This window comes from Suillus discolor (genome assembly GCF_016758755.1).
Source record: "Suillus discolor strain FC423 chromosome Unknown F5147scaffold_79, whole genome shotgun sequence".
Lineage (NCBI taxonomy): Eukaryota > Fungi > Basidiomycota > Agaricomycetes > Boletales > Suillaceae > Suillus > Suillus discolor.
Window position 1 is genome coordinate 77,656 of NW_024541326.1, and position 25,349 is coordinate 103,004.

Here is a 25,349-nt window from a genome sequence, read left to right on the forward strand (position 1 = left end):
GGATCCCAGTAAGGCAGTCATAGAAGCTCGGACCACCTCACTCCATGTCGCTTAAAGATTTTGGTGCGTTCCGACTTTGTTTCTGCATTTTTCCATTCTTCTGCAGCTGCCCTGTGTTCTTCGCATGTACGTCGTTTCCATTTGTTATAGTCAAAGTTCGCAATTTCTGACTTGTTCAGCCAGCAAAGTCCACACATCTGATTTGCAGTGGGGCCCGCACGTCCTGAGAGCTTGCGAGCTGCTGGTAGATCGTTGATCGCCACTGCAATGACAGATCTCGAAAGTCTCCCTTCAGCATGTTCATGCGTCCTGGTAAACCATGTCCCGTCTTTCCATGATGGTAGGAAGAATTCAATTACTGGGCGAAGAAAGTGATTAATCTCTTCGAGAGCTGGTTCTCTAGGTCCGGGAATAATGCCGACCAAGTACATGTTTTCAGGCTTATATCGCAGACTGGGTGGGAGGTTCAGTAGCCCCATCGCAATTGAGCCAACTGATTTCTTCTTGCCAGAGGTCTTATTTCCGTGTGGGTTAAACCAATCCGTCGAAAGACTCCACGCTAATCTTAGGTCCCTTCTCTTTAACCCATCCATGAACGGCTCCCCGTCAGGACCTAATATCTCCTGCATCACAGTGCCATCCTTGATATCCCACAAGTGGTACTTTTCATTCATCATCGTTCCACGGTCCATAGCTTCTTCTATGCCCGGCCAACTGAGCAAACCAGCAAGAAAAGCATTGAAGTCTTGGACAACATAGGGGCGCACTGGCGCCCATGATTTTAGCCCCTCGTCCTTGGTACGTTTCACCAACAACTGGCCGCATGGCATACTTGCTCGGTATTTCATATAGGTACAACGTTCGGGGTACTGCGATTTTTTTTTCGTGGTCACAGGCGGGTACGTGCATGAGCATCTTGTACAAGTAGCGAACGTTCGAGTAATTGGATCCAGGTCGAATTTTTTGCGGACGGTACAGATATCACAGGGAATTACTCGACTGGTGGACTTTCCGAGCGTAGTTTCGAGGAGGAGATTCAAAAGCCCGAGAACTGCATTGCACCATGGTCTGGTAACGTGTCCAAAAACGTTCAGGATCAACGCAATAAGCATGGTGAGGAGTATGGCAGGGTTGGCGTTGTGAAATCTTCGTTGAAAATTAGGTCCTGGTTATAATTCAGTATGCAGTCCTGTTTATTCAATATCTCTTACCTGTATCGACGATTGCTGAGGCATTATTCAGGTCTTCCTTCGTTCTACGACCCAGCACGTCTACGATACTCCCCACTGCATCTCTAATCTCATGCAATGATTGAAGAAATGCATGCCGCAATTCTTCGTTACAAGGATCGTCATTTACTCGCATATCTCTGACCTCCTCCTGGGCTTTCTTCATCCAATTACACTCTTCGGTAAGCATCGTCAGGACCTGTTGCCCGTCAGACGAGTCAAGCTTATTCACAGTATTGGTTACGCCCCGAAGACGAGCGTGCAGCTCAATGTCAAGGAGGTAAAGTCTGCGGTAATCTTCTGATTCTTGATCCTGAATCACCACTGAACGCTCCCTTGAAGCTCTAGTAGTATCGTCTGATGTGGATCGGCTGGCCACCTGTTTCGCCTCACTAACGCGCCAGTTCTGTGTTCTGTGTTCTAGTGTTAATTGGAAGATGCTTCTGGCGAGGTCCTCATCGTCATCATCCTATTCCTCTATTTGTTAACTGAATGCATGCGTTTGCGATGTGCAACTTACCATTGCCCTTTCCTTTGACATGCCGTCGATGGTGAAGGTACACTCCAATGATTTGGTCGGTTTTGTAGTGAACGCAAGGTTGTTATCGATAGAGAATTTCTTGTTCATTCATTGGATATTCATTTAGACCTTCTATTTTTCCTTCTCTATGAATTTTTTTTTTTAATTTGTATCTCGCCCGACAACACTGACAATCGGATCAGGCTCAAGGGGAGTTTAACCGCTCAGCCACTTCGGGTATTTTCGGCGGAGTGCAATTCTCCCACTCACCAAACCTTGATTCTTTCTGATTGTCTCATATCATCTTAATTTTGCGTAGTAGTATGAAAATGTTATTGTAGTATTGTATGAACGTTAGTGATTTTGTTGTCTTGACGACTCCGTGATTGTAGTCGTCCGTCTCTCGTTTGTCTCTCTCTGAGGCGAAGAATAATCAGTACAAAGGTATTTGAATTTAGGCATACCGCTCACTGTCTCAACACTGACTGTCTCATCGATGACACCGCATCGTGTGAGTGATTTAATTATTCTGATACAATCCCCACCCTCACCCTCACATTGATACAGAAATCTTCAGACTTGGTTTCGCGTCGAAGACGCATGCCCGAATCGACCAACAAACAGAAAAAAATCGAAATGCCCATCAATTTACCAAAGGTGAGTTTTAGCTGTTCTTCCAATACCCCATATTCAAGTAGGAACTTTATAGCCATATTCCCAGCTGGCTCAAGTAACAGCGGTTATACTCTCAGTCGCATTTTTATGTTTCGCCGTCCTTTTGGCTGTGATCTCGCTGGATTACTTACAGATATATCTATGTACTGGTAGACGTGTATGTGTATATTAGATTGATAGTCAATCGCAAACGGATAGAAGACATAGGGATATGGGATGCTCTCGCGCAATGCTAAAGAACCACCTCTTTTAGGGCACAATTGACCCGCATGCTGGCAACACTAGCAATAAAGAGTGGGGAGCGGTCTGAGAGGGGTACTCAGAGGGCCACTCATACATATGTTTCACATATCTACAAAATGTAACCAAATGTATCGCATTGACAGATAATGATAATTTTTAAATTTTGTTTTTGGACTTATCAGTTAGGCAGACCTTAAGTTTGATATCTGACTTAATCCTCCATATGGCCTTAGAAATGCCGTGTGAAATATGCACGAACAATTGTATCCTTGAAGGCGTTTCAATATTTGTAACCAGATTTAGGAAATGAAGTTAATATGCAACGTATGCAGATTACAAAAAGAATTCTCCCTGTTTTTGCCGAACTTACTCTGAATCTAATCAATAAAATTTGACGCTTATGCATATTTGTGATTTTATCCAAAAACTGTCCATCATCTGCACAATAGACAAATAGGTTGAAATATGCACGATTTTTCTCAAGATATGTATCACATCTGGTTACAGAACTTTTCCGGCTGTGTCTCAGGTGTAATGAAGCTTTCGCAAGCGCATGACTTGCAACGCGGAGTTACGGGACTCGTATTCATGAAATATACATATGTATATGTTTTGATGAACCCGTGCCAGTGGGGAGCCAGGCACAGGACTGTCCGAGTCGCTCGAATCCCGGGGATATCGATATTGCAGCTAGAATTATCATATATCATGATCGATATCGATAATCACTAGCACCAACAGGACTCTCAGATCCACTATGGCGTGCTGTGACGAGCTGCGATGGAGGAGGTCATGCATGCAGGCAGCCGCATGAGCGTCTCACTTCCTGCTTTGCCCATATGTATCACCTTACCGTTGCTCTTGTAGTGGTGAGAGTTCCAATGAAACAAGGCGGAGGAAATCAAGACACAATATCGCTCTTGGCTCTCCTGTACTCCAACTAGCATCAGGTCCGTCATCGCATGAGTACACTGGAACAACATTATATTTCAACATTGGGAGGCGATAACGGTAGCTTCTGCAAACAGTGAATGTCGCAAAATCCTACATCCTAACAATATATGCGCAGTGTTCTGGCGATGTCTGCAGTATATCACATGCCGCTCAGTCATCTTTGTCACTGTCCAATGCCTTGCGATCGACTTTGGGAACGATCAATCGAAAACTGGTGCTGCTCAATGACTGTTTTCTTGTTAGGTTTCCCTGCTAGATTGTGAGCAGTCACCTTTATTAGGAGATGTTGTGCAAACTCACATTGTCAGGGTGGGATTGCTAGAATTCGTGAATTCTAGCCGAGGGACTACGTACCACGAGCGAGAAGTTTGTATTCGCTTTGGATCGGGCGAACACCGGTAATTTGGACGCGATACTGTAGATTGGGAGGTTGGGTGTTGACCGGGACCAGCCAAGTACTCTGTTCCAATCTCGATGCTCTTCTGGGTAACGTCGCAGAAAGCACTTCTCTTCACACGAGCGAGGACATGTGTCAAAAAGTGACCCATAACCGGTTTGCCTCCCTGCAATCCACTTATTGTCTCAGAAGTTGTTGAGCAGGAGTGTCGCGCCCCAGCACAACGAGTAATCTTCGTCCTGTTTGCTATCTGTAGATCCCCACAAGCGTACGGAGAAATATCGTGGGAGAAATCCAACAGACTCCTTAGATCACCAATACTGGGAGGAGACAAGAATCTGGCATCGACACACACCGAGATCGCACAGTACTCTCTTTTGAAAAAAGATGCAAGTGAAATGAATCGTTATCGTTTTTGCAATGGAGGTGCTGGCCCATTAGTACACCTCTTGTGTTGATGATGTCTCTCCTGACTGCCAGTTGCAACCGCTGGTCGATCTGCCATAAAATGATCAACGAGCCAAAAATCTATGACGAGCAGAGAGTGGTTAGCGTGTTAGACATTACAGTAAAAAAAGTGCTCGCCTCGTTCGAAATAATTGATGGGTCCTCATACATTTATGTAAACCAACGAAGGCTGAATCGTGTGAATTTGTTGCGGACACTTTGACTCGCACCTCATGAGCGCTACGCTTGATACATCCAAAATGGTTATAGCTGGCCTAACATTAATATTTTATTATCTAGGACCTGAGGCCTCGAGGCCTGATGGGCCACCGTTACGCCAAGCTCCAAGTAGGACACTCGTGATTCGCCGTTCATTTTGCGCCGGTAAACCTCACTGCTATTAGTAGCGCTCAACGTTTGCTCAACTCCCACCCATCCCATTCGCGAGAACATGAGTGCTAACACGAACAACCTCTCTTCGACTCCACAGACCATTTATGTCAAACATGCGATTCATCCAGAGAGCGGTGATTCCTTCCGCGCTGTAGCAGCTTCCACTAAATCTCTCAAAGCAAGCCAGAAGGACTTCGGCGTACAATGTACGCAATGTCAAACGAAATTGGAGAAGCCTTTGAAATGCGCAAAGGTGGTGGTCAAATATTTGAATACTCTTTCAGCCATTAATCGAGTGTTGCAATATGCTTTTAGTGTAAGGGCGTCTGGTATTGCTCAAAAGAGGTATGATTTCCGACTGAAATGACACTGAAGTCTGAAGGGTTGTGTGCCTTCTTGTGTACAGTGCCAAAAGAAAAATTGGTAAGAGTTCTACCTATGATTAAACATATTGGGCCTCACTCTACATGGGCTCGATAATAGGTCCACCCACAAACCGGCATGCCATGAGGTCGAACGCTCCTCGGGGGTATTCAAATTCATACAAATGTTCGGTGTAAACCCGGTGCTCATGGGGCTCCTCAAAGTCGCTATCATCTTTGACTGTGGCCTGTTCGAGAATCCCCGGATCGGATTCGATGTGCCATTCATGGCACGTGCACGTGTTGACATTGCAATAGAACCTAGTGATGTTCTTGACTTTGTTAGATTGTATTTCAACGACAAGGCTGTTGGAGACAAACTTCAAGGGATGTTGCAAGTCAATACGATCATTCCGTGGCACCCAAGAACGCAAAGTCCCTTTATGCCGAAGCGGCTACAGCTGTGGCGTGAGGCTCGAGCAAAGTATAACTCAGAAGGTCTTGCCAAAGATCCCGTAGGACTCGTAAAGTTCATTGGCTGTAGTTGTGCAGAGGACTCAAAGAACTCATTGACTGCTGAGTTGCACATCCCGGCTGTTGTCCTTGACATGGCAAGGCAACGCGAGCCCTTCACATTTGTCTCTGCTGTCACGGGCATGCAGTTTAACAAACCCATGAGCACTGTGACATGTCTAGAGTATGTTCTCCGTTCTCATCCTTGGATTCTAGCAAGCGGCGCTTCTTACATTTACATTGCACAGGTATATCAATGTGCATATTCGAGCGGACAAGCAGAATCAGCTACGTTTGCGGGCTGAGATGACAGAATAAGACAAGCAAGCTATTCGCGCTGCAGGTCGTAATGAGCATACATTTCCGGCTCGTACCCTCAAACAGAAGATGGAAAGAGAACACCTCTATGCTGGTATCATGGAAATAATACGTGAAACAGCCAAATGTGAGTGTGAGCTTTTTCAACTTCTCGTTCTGTACTAAAACAAGGAAGGATTCTCGTACCTTTCTGATCGGAGTCTCTTGTACGACACCTCTTGAATGGGCTGCCATTGACATGTGCGAGCGATGATCAGTCGCCAGCACAATCTTGTCCGATACCTGTGTACTATTAGTGGAAAAAAGTTGACTCGATATCAGCTGCCGCGAAATAGTAATCCACATACTCGCCAACGGTCAATATTTTCATTCTTCCTATATTTCAATCTCAATTGTGACTGATCTCAACGGGCGTTGAATCCGCGTTGTGACGCACCTATTTGACATAATCAAACACTTGATAGACTCAAAGATCGCTGCAGAGGACCTCAAACTCAACACGTGTGATCGATGAATGGCATAGAAATCGATCCCGTCATGGAGGTAGGTGTTCGACGAGGCTCGGTATCAGTAGCGGAGTTAAGTGTGTGTTTAGGGCGCTCACATTCTACACGTAGAACTCATGCCAAGAATTTGGAGATGGTGGGAGATAATTTTCAGTTACTGCCAAGGTACACATATTTGATGCTTGACTCACACCTTAGCAGTAGCCATCCAACTTGCAAGAAGTATTCAAAACTCCTATGTGCGAATTTTCTTGGGGATTGTAGCTTTCGTCTTGCTGAATATCTGTTTTAGTTGCATCCCTGATCTCACTGATCAGATAATCAAAGACTCAGACACACCGGCTGCAGTGGGCGGCTATGCGACAATCTTCAAGTGCAGCTGGAACTCGCCTTCTGAATCTTCTCCAGTAGGTCTCCCCTAGTTGACAATCGACGTCGGCTGATAATTCTAAACACTACCAGGTTGCGGTTCAGATCGTCAAGGTTCTGCATGACTCTGACCGTGCCTCACTCAGTATGTACATTGAGACGTAAGTCTTTGTGCCACAGAAACCATGTTTGTAAATGACATTGGACAATGCAGGAAATTAAGAACAGCACTTTCACCTGACTGATCAGGAGTGACACACAAAGGCCGCGACGGTATCGATCGTCCAGACGACTAGGCTGCGGCGTGCCAAAATAGTCAGCCACGGGACGAACAATAGCGGGAGAATGTTGTGAGCGTCTAAGTATGCACTTTGACGGATCTAAAGCATCTATTGCAGCTTTCAAACTCGCCGAATTGGTAACTCCGACGTTGTAACTAATATTTGATGGGGTAGCTCATCGCACAAAGCTGCAGTGTTTCTCTTGAAGTGCGTTTCGGAATTCGAGCTTGTTCGACAGTGCCAAGGATTCTAATGAAATGTTGTAGACTTGTGACACCAAAAGGTGGCTTAACTGATTGCGTATATGTTGTCGTTGTCTCACATTAGAGTGACTGGCTCTTCGCATGTACGAGAATGATGAACTATCACTTGACCATGAAGAGATGGGTCGGATGGGCCGGATATTCTGGGATAGAGATGTCCTCCTGCTGACGGATCTATTTGAGATTGATGCTACGCTGAAATATCTAATTCGGCAGTATCAAATCGGATTCAATACTTCATTCAGTCCTCGACTTTCCCTGGAAGAAGTTTTTGGAGCTAGCAGTTCGTCCGCCTCGTGCACAGGAATCAAAACTGCAGCATATCACAGCCTGAGATATTCCTGTTTACGCTTCCAAAGGATGATGGGTTGCAACACAGGAAGCCCGGGCGTCAAACTCCAATTATAAAACGACCAAGGATCTACTATGGGCCTTATCTCCACCTTATATCGACACTTCAGTATGAGCAAACACGCAGGAATTATTCATCACTCTCCGGACCAAGGCATTCTGCATTTGCCGCTTCAAGAGGTCGATGTGAGAGTATGGATGGTCGATAGTGCGTATTTCGATCGCTGTGCAGACGAAAACCACTGATCAGCACGTCACTTTCCTCATACTAGTCTCTGCGAGGGTTGTGCTCTCGCAAGTGTTTGAGAACGTATCGAATAGCCCTACCAGCCGGGCCAAATATGTATTCCCTCTTCCAGCGAGCGCTGCTGCTTGTGCCTTTGAGCTCGAGCATGCCGATGGCCGCGTTATTGTCAGTGTCGCTAAGGAAAAGTCAGAAGCCGCACAAGCTTCCCTGAGTGCAATAGATGCTGGAAGGACTGCAGGACTTGTAGAATAGGGTGACACACGACAGTATTACTGGCACATTTCGATGATACTGGATGAGCACTGACTTTGACTTTACTGCAGTATTCACGATCTCAATTGGCTCGATTTCCCGCTCGACAGAAGGTCACAGCAAGATTGACAGTAAGTGCACTCTCGTTATTGAATCACTTTTTCTGAAGAGCAAATAGTTTGTAATGGATCTTTTGGATGAAGGCAGACGGGACTAGGTCCGTCTACAGCTTCCGATGGCTATTGCCGAACGATACGGCGAGATTCCAGCAGCTATGCTCGATGCCTCTACAACTAATGAAGATACGTTCATCAAAATCGCTGCGGACGTCATAACCAGTGAAAAGATACAGGAGATATGCAGTCCTACTCACCCGACGATTGCTCGCAAACACTACAAGTCACGCATTGGGAAAAAGTCTGAACGACGAATGTTCGTAACTTGGTCGTCCAGGACGGTCCTCGACAAAGACTTCATATTGACAGTCCATGCTCTTGGATTCGACAAGCCTCGGTGTTTCGCTGAAGTCGATCCACAGGGTCGTGATACCATTGCTATGCGAGCGGATGCCATTTATTAGCAGGATAATGAACCTTATCCTTGAGCTCATACACCCATCATTATCTCCTCTCACAGATAAGTGGACAGCCAAACACCCTCTGCACCTCACCTCAAATCCTTCCTCTACTCCTTCTCCCTCCTCGCCATCCCATACACCACCCGCCTCACTAGCTGGTTCAGAAGCGCACCAACATATGGCCAAAACCAATTATTCACGACTGGCCTTGTGGTTCTTCTCTACAACGTGTGTTATCTCACTCTTAGCCCAGGGTTCGAGATTCCTTTGGCGCAGGCGGGTGATGGATTGAGTAGTTTGTGGGTTGTGGGTTGCAGCGGAAAGCTTGGCGGCGTTTCGGCGCTCTATTCCTGCTTTGTCGTTCATTCATTTTATCATCCGAAGTGCACGTTCTCACGTTGATCTCCCCTTGCAGTCGGTCGCATTCTACTGTCCCGCTACTCTTACCTCCAACCCCTCCCTCAACTTTGCCCAAGTTCTTCAAGCTATTACTGCTAGTCCTGCTCGTGCAGCCAGGAGAGATGGTGGATAATTAGATGGTCGTGGTGATGAACAATTCGCCTCGCAAATTGTGAACGCTTGATCTTTCTCCCTTTTATTTGCGCTGTTGATATGTGGAGTAGGAACATTTGGAGAAGGAGCTCGAAGATGAGAGGGAATGGAACAAGGGCGACATCCCACATCTAGAATTGCTCGAGAAGCATTGCAAGGGGCGCGAAAAGGCTTATGAGGGATGAATGTGTGTTGCTCTTCCTACGCCAATGCTGATGTATCCTATCTTTTCAGGAAGTGAAAGCAGCAGCCGAGGAAGCGGCGAAGGATACGGTGCGGCTGGGACAACCTCATCCCTTACCAAAATCATCGCTGATCCATTGATAGACTGAATGATTTGATCCACCCGTCGAGCTCAAGTCGTGCTGACTGACCGCATCTCCCATCAGTACACAACCCTTGTGATGCTGTCCGGCCCAACTCTCGTGGTGCCCTTCGTGACCCCTCCTGTGGTAATTCTCGCGACCGCCTGCACCCACACGACCACCATTACCATATGCGTCATGCGAGGTCTTTAAGACTGGAAGATTCTCGTGATACAAAGTACTCCCGTTTTCCACAGAGCACCACTTTTTGCAAATTATGCTGTTGCTTTCATTCGACTTCGAGATCCACATCTCTGTTTGGTAACCTCGCGGGCTCAGGTACAAAAACATAAAGCTCGTTTTAATGACTTATGACCCGCTTATTGAGACCGAGGCAAAGGAAAAGTTCGCGGATGTCTATCAGCATTTGCTCCAAGCAGGCGTCAACAGGAATGAATCCGAGCGCGAGGCAAAGCTGAAGAAGACGCTCGCCAGTCTGCAGCGCTGCCTGCCTGGTCAGAGAAAGTCACCGCTCACATTCCATAGGCGTCCGCGGGCGCGTGGTCGACCTCTGTAAACCCACACAGGACAAGTACGAGACAGCTGTATCTGTCATCCTTGGGCGCAATATCGACGCTATCGTCGCGGATGAAGAGAAAACTGCCATCGAATGCATCGACGTGCGTTTCTCTGCCTTCTGTTATTGTCTATCCAAACTAATTTTGAAACATTATAGTATATGCGCACCCAGCGCGCAGGTCAAGCAACTTTCCTCCCCCTCAACACGACCAGCACCAAGCCAATCAACGACAAGTTCCGCTCATTTACTAGAGGTGCACCGTCTCGCTGTGGACGTGATCCAGTATGAGCCTGCCATAGAGCGCGCGATGCTCCATGCGTGTGGGAATGCACTCGTGTGTGACACGATGGATGTGGTGAGGTACGTGTGCTGGGAGCGGGGGCAGGAGGTGAGAGGTAGGTTGGCATTCATTTGCGGGAAGTTGGATGCCATGCTAACATTTGGGCAGCCGTTACATTGGCGGGCACTGTCATCTATAAGAGTGGGCTCATCACCGGTGGGCGCAGTACGGCATGGTGGAGGAAAGAAGTGGGAGAAGGACGTGCAAGGTAGGCAGCTCACTGACCGTGGCGCCTCACACTCATTTATATTTAGGCCTTTCCTGTCTTCGTGACAATCTTGTGGCACAGCTTCAGGAATTGGATCACTCGATACCGAGGGGCAAGACAGACGAAAACGTCATTGCTGAAGTTACACGACTAGAGAGTGCTATAGCTGTTATAAGAGACGATCTGGTACGTTCTTGTGACAGTAGTCGGTGGCACTACCATAATCTCATTGTCTCAGTTCAACGATGTCAAGCGAAAAAGGTATGCGAATAGTTTACTTTGAGCGCCATCCTCATCCCAGTCACCCGATGCGAGTTATTCAACAAGGCATACAACCACATTTCAGATTGTATCGACCAGGTCTATAAAGACCTCACTAAAGGGAAGGCTTCGCCGATGGGAGGCATTGCATATCTTAGTTTACAGGACAGTGAGGTGAGTCTTTCAGTCTGTCAAGTCCAGGCAATTTTACACTTATTGATCACAGGAACCTTATAATGCCGGAATCAAATATCATGCCATGCCACTGATGAAGCGATTCCGTGACATGGAACAACTCTCGGGCGGGGAGAAGACTGTGGCTGCTTTGGTCTTTTCGTCTTCACCCCAAAAACCTTTGTTCTCACGATGTCTCAGGTTGTTAGCCTGCACCGTTCTTTGTCCTTGATGAAGTAGACGCTGCTCTGGACAATACCAACGTTGCTAAGATCGCTAACTATATCTAGAGTCAGGCAACGTCTGACTCCTTCCGGTGTATCGTCATCAGCTTGAAGGGTTCCTTGTATGAGCGTGGTAATATAATTCCCTTGTTGGAATCTACCGTGACCGAGATATAAATAGCTCTTACACGCTGACGAATGTGTGCGGGATCAGGCCTTCAAGTTCAGGAACTAAGGATAGCATTCAATGAATGTCGCATCCACATTCACAAACCAAGATTCAGCCATTGACCAATTTCTTCTCTTCATCAAGGTAGGTCAAATTCATCTCACATGCTCTCTGCCTCATTGCGTATTTCAGGTCGTTGCACTCTTCAACGCAGACCAACATGAGGAAGCGGTACCGCTTATCAAAGTTCTGGTTACCGCTTGTCCAAATGTTGATTCTCTCGTGCATCCTGTCATGGAAGTAAGTATCATGTGGCTACGCTTGGTCTTTGATGCTCATCTTTGCAACTTGCACATTAGATATCTGCACGTTCAGCCTGGGGTCAAAGCCTTCAACGGTGCACATTACAATGAAGCTGCTGACCTGCTTCGTCCTCATCGCTCTCGTCAGGATGAGGAAATGCGCGCAGGGTGACTAGTTTCTTCCGCAACAGTAGATTCATTACGATCGCTGGGCCTCCTTTTCTCCCTGCAGGCTGCAGGAAGCGTCTCTTACTACGTCATCGACATCGCGAGTTTGACGCTTACAATCAGTCGTTCGTTCCGGGTTGGAGCGAGCTCGCAACGACTCGGAAAATCCGCCGATTTCATAGCAGACACGTTGGTCACCCTTTTCGCAGCATCGGGCGCATCCTGTCAAGCGCCTTCTTCTCGATGTCGTTCACAACTAACCTGCATTTCGTGGAAGGTTATATTATGGGTGTACCTCCTTGTGCGTGAGGTCCTGACGACTGTGAAGGCCTTACTTCACCTGCTCCGAGTCGAACATCCCGACGACACGGATGAAAACGCCCCACTATACCCGCTCTATATGACGGTGGTGCGCACAATTTTTTCAGCTTGAGGTGAGCGATCAGTACCCTTGTATACCGCCGTGGAACGTTCACATCTTTAAATGATCAGTCCTGATTTATTGAATGATTTGTTAGATGTGAGTTTGATGCTTTTCAGTTGCAATGGCGCGATCATTGCTCATCGTGATGGGCCACACTCCTTTAAGACTCAAAGCTGATATTTTGGTTCAGTTATCTGAGTTGATGCCGACATCGTTCTCTTATCGTCCCACCAGTTATGTTCCGTCCGACAAGGTCCCAACTATTCACGCTGTTGTAACGCAGCGAAAGTTACAACCTGCAGCTCTCGATGACCACATCGACCTTCTTAACCGTGCATTGGAAAAATTACAAGGTATCCAAGCTAGATTGAAGGAGAAACGGGCCATCGTGCAAGAGTCGCTGGAATTCCACGAAGCCCTGGCATCTCCAGCATGCTGTTCGCTACCATCAGAGCCACTTGGATAGAGAGTTCTTCGATGTCTTCCCCAGACAAATTACGTTGCACCTTCATCGGATGAATGCCCAACGGTCTTGACAAGGGGGTCTGCCGTCACTGGCGAGTAGTTGCCCTGTGCACTCCTCGATTATGGGCGTCCTTAAGGATATCCTTGCTTAGGGTAGACACAACTGGTGGTGACGAGAACAAGCACTGGTTAAAAAAAAGCCAGCAGTGTTCCGCTGTCCATTCGTGTGGTGCATGACGTGGACCTCTCAGATAGGAAAGAGCCTCTTTCCATACAATGGATCCGACCTTTTTTGGGCCGATGTTCTGACCTTTGGTGGCATGGGCCTCCCGTCCAAGGTTTATTGGACAAATCTGTTCAGTCCCTGTCACACTTTCAGGTCACCTTCTAGAAAGCACAGCATTGGGCGCATCCTTTCAAGCGCCTTCTTCTCGATGTCGTTTACAACTAACCTGCATTGCGTGGAAGGTTATATTATGTAAATCATGTTTACATGTTCGTTTATCTATATTAACATCGGTGTTCGGTGTTGTTCTTGATGCGATTGCGGATGGCACATAGTGCTAGAGTTACGTGCCCGGACCGGGAAACGAAAAAAAAGCAGGACAATATTCAGCGGCTGAGAAGCGAGTTGAATGTTTCAAGGGTCGCATTAATGTTGACGTGAATGACAGCACGTGCAGAGGGTTTGACGAACCGATTTTTGCCGCTTTGGCATTCTCGACGAAGCAAGAAACTTATATAATTTATGTAATACAACTAACCTCGCAGCCGCCAGCCGTCTGAGAAGTCCACACATATGGAGCCGTACGCGTCTGACTTCAAAAATATCTGTACACGACATCGATCGCGGTGGCCGTACCGGCAGCCCGCCTGCGATACTATGTGTGAATAGCTGATCCATAAACCAGTTGAATGATGGACATCGATAGACAATGGTTGCACGTTGAACTCAACTTATGACTGTTCAAATTGCTGGCTCATTGGAGTCAGTTGAAACTCTCAGATCGGGCGGGAGCTTTGTTTTGTATACATACGGACAGCCGAGCGCGTAGCGTTAAGTTCAAGCTAAGCTGAGTAAACTGCTAAAGTGCTACGCGAGTATCATAGTTGCGACAAGACAATGTAGACTAGCCTAATCAGTAAAGTTCGGCTCGCTTACTAAACCGAGCGACGAACGGCCTTGTGACTTAGTTTTAGTGCCTCTTAGGCGCCGGACCTAGTAGTAGCTATTCATTCAGATCTCCTTCCAACACTACGGCGATGTACCAGGCCTTTTACAACCCTCAATTAACCTATCCAAATCTTGCGTTTAAGATCCGTGCACACGACGGGACGCCATCATAGGCGATAAACTACTAGTAAGTACGTCAGAATCGGACCATCGGATGTGCAGCGACTGACTTAAAATCTAAAGTGCAGAGGCGCAATGGAAGTCGTCTCCACCGCTCCCCCCCCCCCTTCCACTCCTTCTCTCTTAATCTCTCCAGCTGCAGCTGCAGCTGCTGCACGTTCTTTAGCCCGTTCACCGGACGCCCACCGTCCTTACAACTCCCAGAATGGAGTACCCAGACGAGGTCGATGACCTTGTCCAATTCAGACTGGACCAATTCCTCGGCCAATCTCAAGACATGTTCACGCGCGTGCGAGACGATCGTCGGTCAGAGATCGATTTTATCCGTTTCGTATTGGCAGGTAGGATCGGGCCAGAGGCAGACGAGGAAGTCGACCAGTGCCGCATCACCCTGAATGCCCAGCAAGGCATTCCCCATGTTCCTCCTCGACCTGAAACCACCATCACTCGCGACATTGACTCTGTGATCGGGGTATCACGTTCGTTGCCTTACACAACGGCATTGTCGGTCTGGCCCGTCCCTCCTTTCAAGGAGACGTTGATCAAGGACAACCATCTCAAGAGTCTCGCATACGACCCTGAGGTAAGACACGTTCGATTAAGTTACTGGTAGTTATGGATCCTGACCATATTGAACCAGGGTGACGAGATCCAGGTCCCCATGCACAAAATTCCCAATGTCCCTTTAGGGAAAGTGGAACAGCGGCACGTCGTCAGGATTTTTTTCCCCAGATTATACACCGCAGCGTCCGAAGACCCGTCTCGGGTCGGATTGTCTCAAGAGGACTTGGCGCTTATATACGACCGCTGCCTTCGTCCTACGATGATACAATATTTGCCCGAAACAAGAGACAGATGGCCGACCTCTTATAATATCGCCTTGACCCACGCTAGAACATCCACCGGCTCCCTCGCATTTAACACCGTCGACGTCGCTTGGCGTGTTTTGGAGGACCTTGCAATCCCATTTCTCACAAAACTTGGGGAGGAAAAGGACGAGTTCAGGGATGCATATTTTGTGCACGAGTTAAGAGGAAAGAAGAACGCTGCTATGCACGATGGAGAGGTCGCGGCTGAAAGACGTACGGCTCTCGATGAAGTATTTGAGCATGTCAATGGTCGACACCTGGATCCTCGACAGTGGCATGTGGATGTTGCACTAACGATTGGCTTGCCAGGGCATGTTGTCACCTGGCGCGAGTCTTCTCACCGAGAGATCCTCAACTTTCTTATGCCTCACGCAGGCCCTGACCGCATTGATCGCTTGATGAAGAAAAAGTCAGCGTTTCACGTTGATCGCCATTTACAAATCAAAGAATTCGCCGGCTTTCGTGCAAATACGACCACTGTCGCCCGCGCAGATGGTATATCATATATCCAGGCGTATTGTACCGAAAAAAATGTGACGTATTCACTGAGCCCTGGAGTCTTTCGGCGGCGTCGAGCCAAAGAGCTTTTGGAGAAGAAGACGCTGGAGAAGATTCTATCGGACTTGGATATCATGAGCGACGTATTTTTCGAATGCACTGGTGATGGAGTGGTCGTCGGTCGTGATGGTTGCGCCCGCCTTGAGGTTCGGGTTCCGCTGGACAAGGCCTTGAACTGGCTGCCTACTCTCCCAGAGGACTTCGTCCAGCGCTGCGTCATTGCCATCGACAGAAGACAGTGGTGGTAAGTACGCATTCTCATGACATTTTGTTCTATCCCTGAGCCAATACGTCCCAGGTACTTCGTATATTATCGTCTCGCTGCCATTCGTTTGGTCCTCCTGGATGTGTCCAAAGCGGATGCCAGGGCACGTGCTCTGGACTCTACGTTGGCACTCGGTGCTGTCTGCATTTATATGCTCAACGCCTGCTTCACCCGTCCCGCTGAGGGCTTTGGATGGGAGAGCTTGATTGAGACTGCCTGCCAACAGGTGCTCGAAGATCCCGACGACGCGGATGAAGACTCACCAACTCTGCCCATTTTATATGACAGCGGCGCCTATTTTATTTGTGATATCGTCCTCAATGCCCACTTGAACGGGGGATTTCTTCGCCTGCCTCTCCAGCGTACATTTGACTCAAAATCTATGACTCTCATTTATCAGGCGCACTCCATGAACGACATCAAATCCTCATTCTCTTGGATCATAGCTCCATCCGGCCGATCTCACGCCAACCCGGAACGAACGACTAATCGTAAGCGTAAAACTCGCGATGTCGATGACGTAAGAGAGCCAGATCGACAGCGCTTGCACCTCAGCACTGAGATCGTTGGTGTCCGCTTCAAACCTCCAGTTCGCTTGGTAGGTAGGGATGTAGAACTCCATATCTCGAACGGGGGCGAGGAACAAGACCTTCATGTGGAAGAGGATGACGAGGAAGGGGATCTCACGGCTGATCAACGTGCTGCAAAAATTTACGAGCAATTCTTCCTGGACATCATCGAGGAGGCGCCTAACCGGAAATCCAGGCGGGAAGGATCATACCTTTCCATTCCTGCCCGGATGCGCGGCGACCTGGCGCGCCCAACATTACTACAGACCACCGCAGTTCCTTTCGATCAAGTGCAATACTCCTACTGCTCAAGGGAACAGTGGAAGATGCACTTTGGTCGGTTTTTTCCTGGTACTGCCGAAGACGCTGATCGTGCTATGAGAAGTCAGAATTTTAAAAGGTGCAGATACCTCAACCGCTACATCGCTCTTGCACAGGAAACTGGACGCAAATACCTGCCTAGGATCAGACGTGCACTGGAGAAGGAATTCAACACCCTGGCATGGGTGCCATGCACCCAATCAGACCGTATGTGGGTTACCAAACCAATGCCCGGTAGTATATGGAAGACGCTTCCTAAAGGGCAACATGGAGGCCCAGCGATCGTAATGAATCCACTGTTGCGGAAGAAACTAGTCACCCTGCGCGCATTTCCTCATCCTGACGAGAGCGATGAGGACGAAGCAGGCTCCGAGGAGGATGATTGAACTTTACATCATGGACTTTACAATGATTAATGCGAGCGTTCGTTACATACTCACACTTTAGTACTGACCTTTAGTGCATATCCTTGGCCTACTAGTACATCGCGGACTCACTCACATTCGTACATAAAGTTGATACTCGCGCTTTCGTACTGACCTAATGTCCTTTGTCCGAATAACCAGGCATCCTTGTCATTTTGATGCATCTATCATACTCATAATTCGACTATGGAAGAAGCTACGGATACATTTGAAAGCAATTGCGTCGATCTTGACACTTTCACCCTCGTGCGCATAAGATCGCTATCGGTATGGCAATATTTTGACATAGTATTGCAGCGTCCTACTTTACCAGCACCTACCACCGTGTCGCTGACACTTATATTCTGGTTGGCCACGAAGCAGAATCATCCATAAAGCATTTCGCCCCCCCCCCCCCAACTTCTCATTGCACCATGATCCATTAGTACCCTGCATAAGATTTCTGAGACAACGCGACCATCTCATGACATGTTCAGTGCTCGACATCACGTGGCACTGTCAACCTTTTCACCAACCACACTCCAGGCAAGCACATCCTCACCACGTCTCCTGCTCAACAAAGCAAGAACGTTGAAAGCCCCTCATTCACAGGCAAATACTTCCGAGTCATGTCCGTCTTTGGTGATCTCCGAGTCCTAGAAACAGGCTATCTCTGCCACAACTGGCCTGTCCAACAGCTCATCGCTCGTCACCCAGCCTTCATACAACAAGTTTGTCATGGTATTCCAGGTCTTCAATATCAACACATAACAAGCGCGTCGCCGTGAGTATGAGACGGATGTGTGGATCAGTGTATTCGACGTAACACTTCCACTTTCTCGCCTCATCAGATCATCGATTTCAACGTGCTAGAAGGATGGACCAGCTTCCATCCCTCCCTTCACTGGCTCCTTGCAGATCTGTTGAAGCAGATTGAGGTGTCTAGTGTCCGGTACTTGTTTTTGCGCCTCTTGAACTTCGATGAAGGTATTAATTGATTTCCCTTTGCCAGGTAAAATGAGCTCATCGATATTGCAGCTGGTCTAGTAGCCATGGCCTCGCGGTGCTCGTTATGATCGCCCAGATCAGGGCAGGATTATGGGTCCGCAACGGCTTCCCTATCCGTGGCTAATTTCTGCATTACCGCTATTTTGTGCTGTGTGGGCTCTGCTACGACCAAGACCTGCTCATCCTCCAGTCATCTCTCATCATCCTCGATCCCAATACCATCATTATCTCTATCCTCAAGCGTTTCGGCCTCCTGTCATTTTTCTGCGGTGAAGTCGAGAACTGTCCTTATGAGGGCGTCCATCTTCTGAGCATGGTCGAGGAGCTTTTCTACGTCCTCATGACTATTCTTGGCGAGAGAGCCAGCGCCACCAAGCTCCCGTTCCAACGTGCCATCCGCCACCTCGAGTGAATCCTCAAGGATGTACTATCTCACTTCCACGCACCTGGGTCGACACTCACAACGGCATATTATCCTGCTAATAAATGGCATCCGCTCGCACATCATGAAGTGTGAGAGAGGCGCACTTTGCCCTCTCTAAATTGTCACCATAGAAATCCTCAAGCATCTACACAACTCTTGGTTCTCCAAGGTGAGGAAAACGATCCCATCGTTCGTTTGTAGCTGACCGGGATTAGCACGCCAAATTTCTTCGTTCACCCTATCGATCAGGCCTTCACGCGGACTTCGGGACAACCGTTGCGGTTGCTGCTATCTTTGTAGCAAACCCATGTCGGGGTGAACACTCACTAATGAGTGCACTTTGTCGTGCTGATTTGATAACGCTAAATATTACTTAGTTTAGCTGGACCTCTATCGCTTGGGTCGTCAGCATTGGATCATCCCTTGTCACGGTCCTTTGGATCGTGGTCTACTCGTTCCTTTCAGTCAACACCTTCTCTAACACAGATGCATTTATAGACGAGGTAGACATTCTCTTCCCCAATGTCATTTTTTGAACGACAATTGTTTTCTCCGTTTTAGTAGCACAAGGTGAGTCGAAATGGTGCTCCTATAAACTCATTCTAACTAGCGATCGATTAGCGCCTCGGTTCCTCATCAAATTCTTTAACTCGGTGTATATGCCCTTGGATCAAGATATCGTTCGCGAGATGTGGGTCGGAAATCTCAAAGATCGTCTGCGCATCCGCCATCGCAAGGATTCGCCGATCAAACATTGACGCTGCACCCATGTCCCGCGAGCCTCACGCTCGGTCAGCATCGGAATTAGTTCTTGAACTGACGGTTCCAGGATCACCCGCAGGTCCTGATAGGAATAATCCTGGCGATAATGGCGCAGATGTTATTGAGCTGGTCCCCCAGGCCCTGTTACCAATTCCTCACTACGTGGAGAATACTGTCTCACCCGATACCTATTACTTTTCGGCATCCGATCTCCCCCTGCCCTTACCCATACTACCCTCGCTATATCAGTACTATTCATCAGGAGAAACAAGCAGCTAGACACTATTTGTCGCGCCGTCGAGCTCACGCGTCCTAAGCCCTGAGCCTCCTGTTCCTAAATTAGCTTACTCACGCCCCTCGCGTGATTGGCCCCGATCCCCTTTGCGTCTGCAGACTCCTCCACACTCTCATTCCTTGGAAACTGGTGAACACCCCCTTGTTCAGCTTCAACAAGAGGGACACGATGCTGGCGAAGGTCAGTATCGACCAGAAGAATCTGATCATATGGTGGATTTTTGGTTACGGTTCGATTTGCCGCTATGCCGGAAGAATTTTCAATGTCTGATTGTTGTTTGTTTCGAGTATTGTACTTTATTTTATTTTATTCGATGTGTACCTAGTTTTCATTGTACCACTGCATATCGAAGGCTGTGTTGGCATTGGATCCCAGCAGGAACCACCTTGATGTTCACAGGTAGTATAATAAAGGCGATGCAGATTCCTTTACACAGGTTCGTGTCATATTGATGCATTAAACAGTACAACTGTAGCGCACCAATGATGCATCATTGGTGCAATTGTACTACCTTTGCTTTTCTCATGCTGATGCATCAGCCCGCTCCAGGTTGATGCATGCCCACCACCATCCCCTCCATTCGCTGATGCATCCTTTATGTTTTCTGATGCATCCCCTTCATTTTCTGATGCATCAGTCCTCTCTTCGCTGATGCATCCCCTCCGTTCACTGATGCATCCTTTTCATTTTCTGATGCATCAGTCCTTTCTTTGCTGATGCATCCTTTTCATTTTCTGATGCATCAGTCCTCACTTTGTCACGCCCTCCCGCCGTCTTGTGCCCACTGTCCTCCTGCACACGACCTCACTTTCTCGCGCCCTCCCGCTGTTTCGCGTGTGCTATCACACCCATCTGTCGTTACTCGTGCCCTCCCACTGTCCTCCCGCACACAACCTCACTTTCTCGTGCCCTCCCACTGTTTCGTGTGTGCTATCATACCCACCTGTCATTACTCGTGCCCTCCCGCTGTTTCATGTGTGCTATCACACCCACCTGTCATTACTCGCGCCCTCCCGCTGTTTCGCATGTGCTATCACACCCGCCTGTCATTACACGTGTATTGTGTTTATTATCTTGTGCTCACTTTCTCGCGCCCTCCCGCTGTTTCGCATGTGCCTGTCGTTACACTGTGTAGTGCATTTATTGTTTATCTACTAATATTACAACAAAGGTCTACTATGTGTCCATGTCCATGTCTTGCTGAGCAACGAGCGAGTTGTGATCAAATGTGTCCACCAGTGCCAAGGTGTCGGTCCAGCTGGTCTTGAAGGACTCGGCAAGCATTCGACGTAAGGAAGCTTGACGTTTGGTGTATGCCATATGGCCCTCGCATTCATCTTCACCTGCATCCTCTAACGTGTTTTCCAGGCCCCGCTCATCCCAGCGCTGTGCGTCCCAGTCCAAAAATTGCAGAATCCTTCACATCTCCTCCTTCATCAGTAAATTCCCACAATCTGGACAGACCTACACAGACCTACACAGCACACCAGACACACAGCTTAGTCCCTACTAGCTAGCTCACCATAGTAGCACCTTTGTTTGTGAACATCTGTACATACACTCACAGACCCACCCAGCACATACCCAATAGCATCATTTTTCTCTATACAGAGACTCACAAACCTGCGAGAAATCACGCTTATTGGACCTCCAATCTAAGAATAATGTATGATCAACAATAGATTGAATCACATGACTACGTGACAGCAAACAAAAATAGAAAAATGATATACGAGGATAGCGTGCGCGGTGACTACAGGGCTCAATCAAGCTGGATGCACAGGTGGCGGCGCTTCGATGGGTCAATGCCGTCGAGCTTACAGGACTCCGTCCTTATGAAATTTGTCAGTGCCGAACATTGTAAAAAGGGTCGACTCACCATCCAGCTTCGGCCCATGCACGAAGCTGTTGCGCTAGCCTTGGACCATGGTAGGGGTCGTCCATGACATCTTGAAGAAGCTTGAGCATTGCTTTATAAATGGGCTCGTACTCCTTAGCAGTGAACTTCGGGAAAGATTTTCCGTTTCCATTCTTAACGAGACCATCGAAGACGCAATTGAACTGAAAAAAGTATCAGCAAATCAGTAGCGCGCCAGTATCAAGAAAATACCATTGTGCAGATGAGAGCTAAGCAGGTCAATGGTATCTCCTTCTGAAATATATCGGGCCGCCTGCGAGCAATATGATAGGATCCAGTATACAAGAAAAGTATCGCACCCTCGTGAAGTCCAGGGTGAGCAAAGTTCTTGGTTTTCCCAAATTCATCCACTCCGTCACAAAGAAACATTGAATCATCCAGCAAATCAGTAGTGGCGTTTTCAACCCAAGCTGTGCGCTCCTGGACGGGAATGGTGGCTGGGGGGACAAGATTATACGCAGAAGGTGTGATGGCAATAGCGATCTTCTTGAGGTCAGAACACCACGTTGCTAAATCATCATACAACTAGAAACGACATAAGGGATGAGGCGCACAACAAGAGAGATATGCACCAGCCTCGCCATGCCAGGCTTGTGAGCAGGCCACACGTCTGGTAGATGTCCTGGATTAGTATGATATCTCGAGGGAAACAACAACATACCAGCTTCAACTTGTCCGCCGTTTTTGAGCCATTGTATTAGTGACACTGAAAGAGATTCTGTGATAGAGACTGGCAGATCGTCGACGAGCTTTGGGAAGGGGTTTTCTAATGCTTGCTGCGCACAGCATCCTCCCTTGGCGTCCTCGAGGAAGCTTCTCCAGCGGGGACCATACCAACCCAGTTGGGTAGCATTAGGCCCTTCCACCTCCTTAGATTTTGCTGCGCCTTTGACTGCCTGTGCGTTCGCCTTGGACTTGCCAGTGTTTGTCTCAGCGCTTTGGAGAAGGTCTAAGAGTTCAGGATCAGGCAACCGGGGATGGCCATTCTTCTTGTGGTGAAGTTTCAAGACATCTTCGGGCTTCAAAGGGATAAGATTAGTGCGATCCAATTAATGGAGGGGCTAATACCTCGGGAGAATTCCTGTCGTCCATCGATGAATTACTATCGCTTGAGTTGCCATTGACTGCCAATGTTTTCTCGGCCACTTGGTCATCTTCATCGCGTGAATATTGAAATTCAAAATCTGGCGGAAGAGCAGACACAACCCGAGGTTGGGGTGGTTGCTCTTCCCCAGAAAAACCTAGAACTCGTCAGTGTGATCACAGATGCCGTGAGGGCAAGAACTCACCAGGGTGCGCGCTATGACGCCCACCAACTGTCCCCCAACCAATGTGCTCATCTTCGCTACCATCGTCAGAGGAACTGTCACCCTCGCTAGAGTCAGAACTTCCAGATTCCCTAAGTTGGGATCCAGTTGGCCGGAGGGCAGGGTCCAAATTATGGTAAAAGTGGGCATCTGCTGAGGTAGTTGAGGCCATTCTTGAGACTGCTGTCTGTGGTAAAGGTCCACCACTAGTAGCGAGATGACCGCCAGCTGTATTAGAAGCACTGACAGAAAGCTGACATTGGGAGGCGTTGGAAGCCACGCATGTTGCCTTAGCTGCGGCTACGAACGAGTTGTTTAACACCTGGAGGTCAGGTTCTGTGCCAGGGGGTACAATGGGCTGAGACAATCCAAACCGTCCGCCATCTTCGCGTTGTAAAAAAATGGGCTGGCTGCTCACTGTCTCCACACTCAGGGGAGGAGTAACAGTCTGTGTAATGGTATTATAATTGTTAATAAGTCAGGGCCAAAAACTCACCTTTTTTTTAGGCCGCGGTCTGGGAATCTTGGCATTGGGAATCGTGGTGTTGGGAGTCGTGGCATTGGGAGTCGTGGCATTGGGAGTCGTGGCATTTGGAATCGTAGAGTTTGGAACCGGTTGCTCCGAGATGTCATATGGGTGAGGGGGCTGGTTTTTCTGTAAAATAATTAGTGCAGTTACCTACAGTAAATAAAATCTACCTTTGAACGTTTTCTGCGACTCTTGCGGGGCGGTTCAGGAGCGACAGGGTTTATTGGGAAAGTCGGATCGAGGGAGTGAGAGCCCTTGGGCTGGCTAGTCTGCGTTGGAGCATCCAAGATAGTGTCTAGTCGCTCTAGCTGAGTGTTCCTGCCTCCCTTCCCCACGCCTGGACATCCCGAACGTCGAGGGTTTTGAGAGTCGTCTGTGTCGGGAGCTCGCGATCTCTTTGACTTAATGCCTGTGAGATCATTGTCAGCAGCTTTCCACTTAGTCCGCTTTTTCTTCGGGCTATCAGGCATGACCGAAGAATGCGATGAGCCCCCAAAGTGATAATCCACAAAAACTTACCTTTTAAACCTGGCCTTTCTATCCGATCTGACTCAATATGATCCGGGATGCAGCTTCAAGGTAGTCCTCGTGTGCAGTGGTGAGTCGGAATGAGTGAGAAAATGTTCTACTCCCATATGTCCTTTCCTCCGTGTTACATCGTCCAATGAGTGGAGTGATGAAGTGACTCGAACAGTGTGTGGGAATTTACTCGGCTGGTTGTTTAATCTGACAAATATGTAGGACTGATAAGAAAGAAATTGTAAACTAACATCATGCGCCATCATAACATACGAGTAAGATTATGTAGTTCTGTTGCGTTTAGGCTGTGGTATAGGTTCCATCGTCCAGATACGACCCCCATATGTTATGTCACAAGATGTGATTGGCTCGGGTGGGTCTACATCACTGTCTGACAACTTTCGCTTCGTTTTTTCAGCGTTGACTCCAGGATCTGCAGCAGGAACAGGAATATCAGGCAGTGGGAGTCCTTTGAGGATTTTCCGTGCGAACAGAAGCTCGGGGGAAAGCTCCTTCGGAAGTTCAGCGAGGTGCTTATCTAATAAATCAAGGACCTCCTGGAAAGTGACTGTGTTCGACGGTCCTTTGTTCCTTATCAATTCATACCATTCCATCGCAAGCGGGACAAGGTTTTTGAAATAGGGGTGGAATTGCTCCTCAAATGTGTGTGTGTGCGAATGGTAGAAGAACATAGTCTTCTCGTCGTTGCAGGCCTTGAATGTGACGGCGGACCATTTGTGCACCAGCCAGTTGTATCTTTTGTCAAGGACACACTTGACACCAAGGGGACCCCTGTATCCGATACAGATCCATATGAAAACATAGAAGACCAATTCGAGATCATCTTCAAAGTGATGTATGATAAGGTGAGCTGGAACCACGTGGGAATTCGAGGCATGCTTCAAGCTGCGTTCAGGTGTTGCGATGCTATCAACAGCCTCTGAGAGCTGGAACAGGAGTGATCGCGACATGAAAGACATTGTGCCCTAATTGTCGATATCAGCAGATGAATACATGCTTTGGAAAATATCAAACTCACTGTCCCACCTCTAGCGTATTTTTGACCCTGGGCGATAAACACGGCGAACTCCCAATCAATCAAGGTTCCATGGGATCTGTTACCATCATCTTCGATCATCGAATTGTTGAGACTACAATCACGATGAAGAATGCCCTTC

At 48.0% G+C, this 25,349-nt stretch overlaps 10 protein-coding genes across 10 annotated transcripts; 7 read left to right on the top strand and 3 right to left on the bottom strand.

Annotated features, from left to right (window-relative positions):
- Positions 1 to 1,271: 1,271 nt before the first annotated feature.
- On the bottom strand, positions 1,272 to 1,770 carry F5147DRAFT_657166 (uncharacterized protein; the record flags this gene model as incomplete). Its single annotated transcript, XM_041434227.1, has 3 exons — positions 1,272 to 1,334; positions 1,375 to 1,698; positions 1,750 to 1,770. The coding sequence occupies 3 exons, from the start codon at positions 1,768 to 1,770 to the stop codon at positions 1,272 to 1,274; spliced, it is 408 nt and encodes a 135-aa protein (XP_041287521.1).
- A 2,993-nt stretch (positions 1,771 to 4,763) lies between these two features.
- F5147DRAFT_719687 (uncharacterized protein) lies at positions 4,764 to 6,596 on the top strand (the record flags this gene model as incomplete). The annotated part of the gene is made up of 7 exons (XM_041438769.1): positions 4,764 to 5,111; positions 5,174 to 5,203; positions 5,265 to 5,281; positions 5,342 to 5,917; positions 5,982 to 6,025; positions 6,053 to 6,178; positions 6,391 to 6,596. Coding segments are annotated over exons 1-6 (988 nt in total), but the record flags the coding sequence as incomplete, so codon positions are not given.
- Positions 6,597 to 8,555: 1,959 nt separating this feature from the next.
- Positions 8,556 to 9,429, top strand: F5147DRAFT_779007 (uncharacterized protein; the record flags this gene model as incomplete). Its single annotated transcript, XM_041442228.1, has 3 exons — positions 8,556 to 8,752; positions 8,969 to 9,257; positions 9,313 to 9,429. 3 exons carry the CDS (start codon positions 8,556 to 8,558, stop codon positions 9,427 to 9,429), a joined length of 603 nt encoding a protein of 200 aa, XP_041287523.1.
- Positions 9,430 to 10,118: 689 nt separating this feature from the next.
- Positions 10,119 to 11,607, top strand: F5147DRAFT_779008 (uncharacterized protein; the record flags this gene model as incomplete). The annotated part of the gene is made up of 8 exons (XM_041442229.1): positions 10,119 to 10,248; positions 10,301 to 10,434; positions 10,491 to 10,616; positions 10,783 to 10,882; positions 10,929 to 11,068; positions 11,156 to 11,317; positions 11,370 to 11,471; positions 11,527 to 11,607. The coding sequence occupies 8 exons, from the start codon at positions 10,119 to 10,121 to the stop codon at positions 11,605 to 11,607; spliced, it is 975 nt and encodes a 324-aa protein (XP_041287524.1).
- A 181-nt stretch (positions 11,608 to 11,788) lies between these two features.
- On the top strand, positions 11,789 to 13,121 carry F5147DRAFT_819928 (uncharacterized protein; the record flags this gene model as incomplete). Its single annotated transcript, XM_041443658.1, has 5 exons — positions 11,789 to 11,854; positions 11,903 to 12,010; positions 12,086 to 12,155; positions 12,207 to 12,589; positions 12,795 to 13,121. The coding sequence occupies 5 exons, from the start codon at positions 11,789 to 11,791 to the stop codon at positions 13,068 to 13,070; spliced, it is 903 nt and encodes a 300-aa protein (XP_041287525.1). The 3' UTR covers positions 13,071 to 13,121.
- Positions 13,122 to 15,078: 1,957 nt separating this feature from the next.
- F5147DRAFT_585019 (uncharacterized protein) lies at positions 15,079 to 16,098 on the top strand (the record flags this gene model as incomplete). Its single annotated transcript, XM_041431828.1, has 1 exon — positions 15,079 to 16,098. A coding segment is annotated over one exon (1,020 nt), but the record flags the coding sequence as incomplete, so codon positions are not given.
- A 426-nt stretch (positions 16,099 to 16,524) lies between these two features.
- On the top strand, positions 16,525 to 17,391 carry F5147DRAFT_585013 (uncharacterized protein; the record flags this gene model as incomplete). Its single annotated transcript, XM_041431826.1, has 1 exon — positions 16,525 to 17,391. The coding sequence occupies one exon, from the start codon at positions 16,525 to 16,527 to the stop codon at positions 17,389 to 17,391; it is 867 nt and encodes a 288-aa protein (XP_041287527.1).
- A 647-nt stretch (positions 17,392 to 18,038) lies between these two features.
- On the top strand, positions 18,039 to 18,829 carry F5147DRAFT_657169 (uncharacterized protein; the record flags this gene model as incomplete). The annotated part of the gene is made up of 4 exons (XM_041434228.1): positions 18,039 to 18,140; positions 18,261 to 18,361; positions 18,448 to 18,511; positions 18,608 to 18,829. The coding sequence occupies 4 exons, from the start codon at positions 18,039 to 18,041 to the stop codon at positions 18,827 to 18,829; spliced, it is 489 nt and encodes a 162-aa protein (XP_041287528.1).
- A 2,831-nt stretch (positions 18,830 to 21,660) lies between these two features.
- Positions 21,661 to 24,122, bottom strand: F5147DRAFT_779012 (uncharacterized protein; the record flags this gene model as incomplete). Its single annotated transcript, XM_041442230.1, has 9 exons — positions 21,661 to 21,730; positions 21,778 to 21,959; positions 22,009 to 22,341; positions 22,389 to 22,426; positions 22,478 to 22,835; positions 22,885 to 23,057; positions 23,106 to 23,571; positions 23,620 to 23,778; positions 23,823 to 24,122. The coding sequence occupies 9 exons, from the start codon at positions 24,120 to 24,122 to the stop codon at positions 21,661 to 21,663; spliced, it is 2,079 nt and encodes a 692-aa protein (XP_041287529.1).
- A 950-nt stretch (positions 24,123 to 25,072) lies between these two features.
- F5147DRAFT_585027 (uncharacterized protein) lies at positions 25,073 to 25,345 on the bottom strand (the record flags this gene model as incomplete). The annotated part of the gene is made up of 1 exon (XM_041431829.1): positions 25,073 to 25,345. A coding segment is annotated over one exon (273 nt), but the record flags the coding sequence as incomplete, so codon positions are not given.
- Between the last annotated feature and the right edge of the window lie 4 nt (positions 25,346 to 25,349).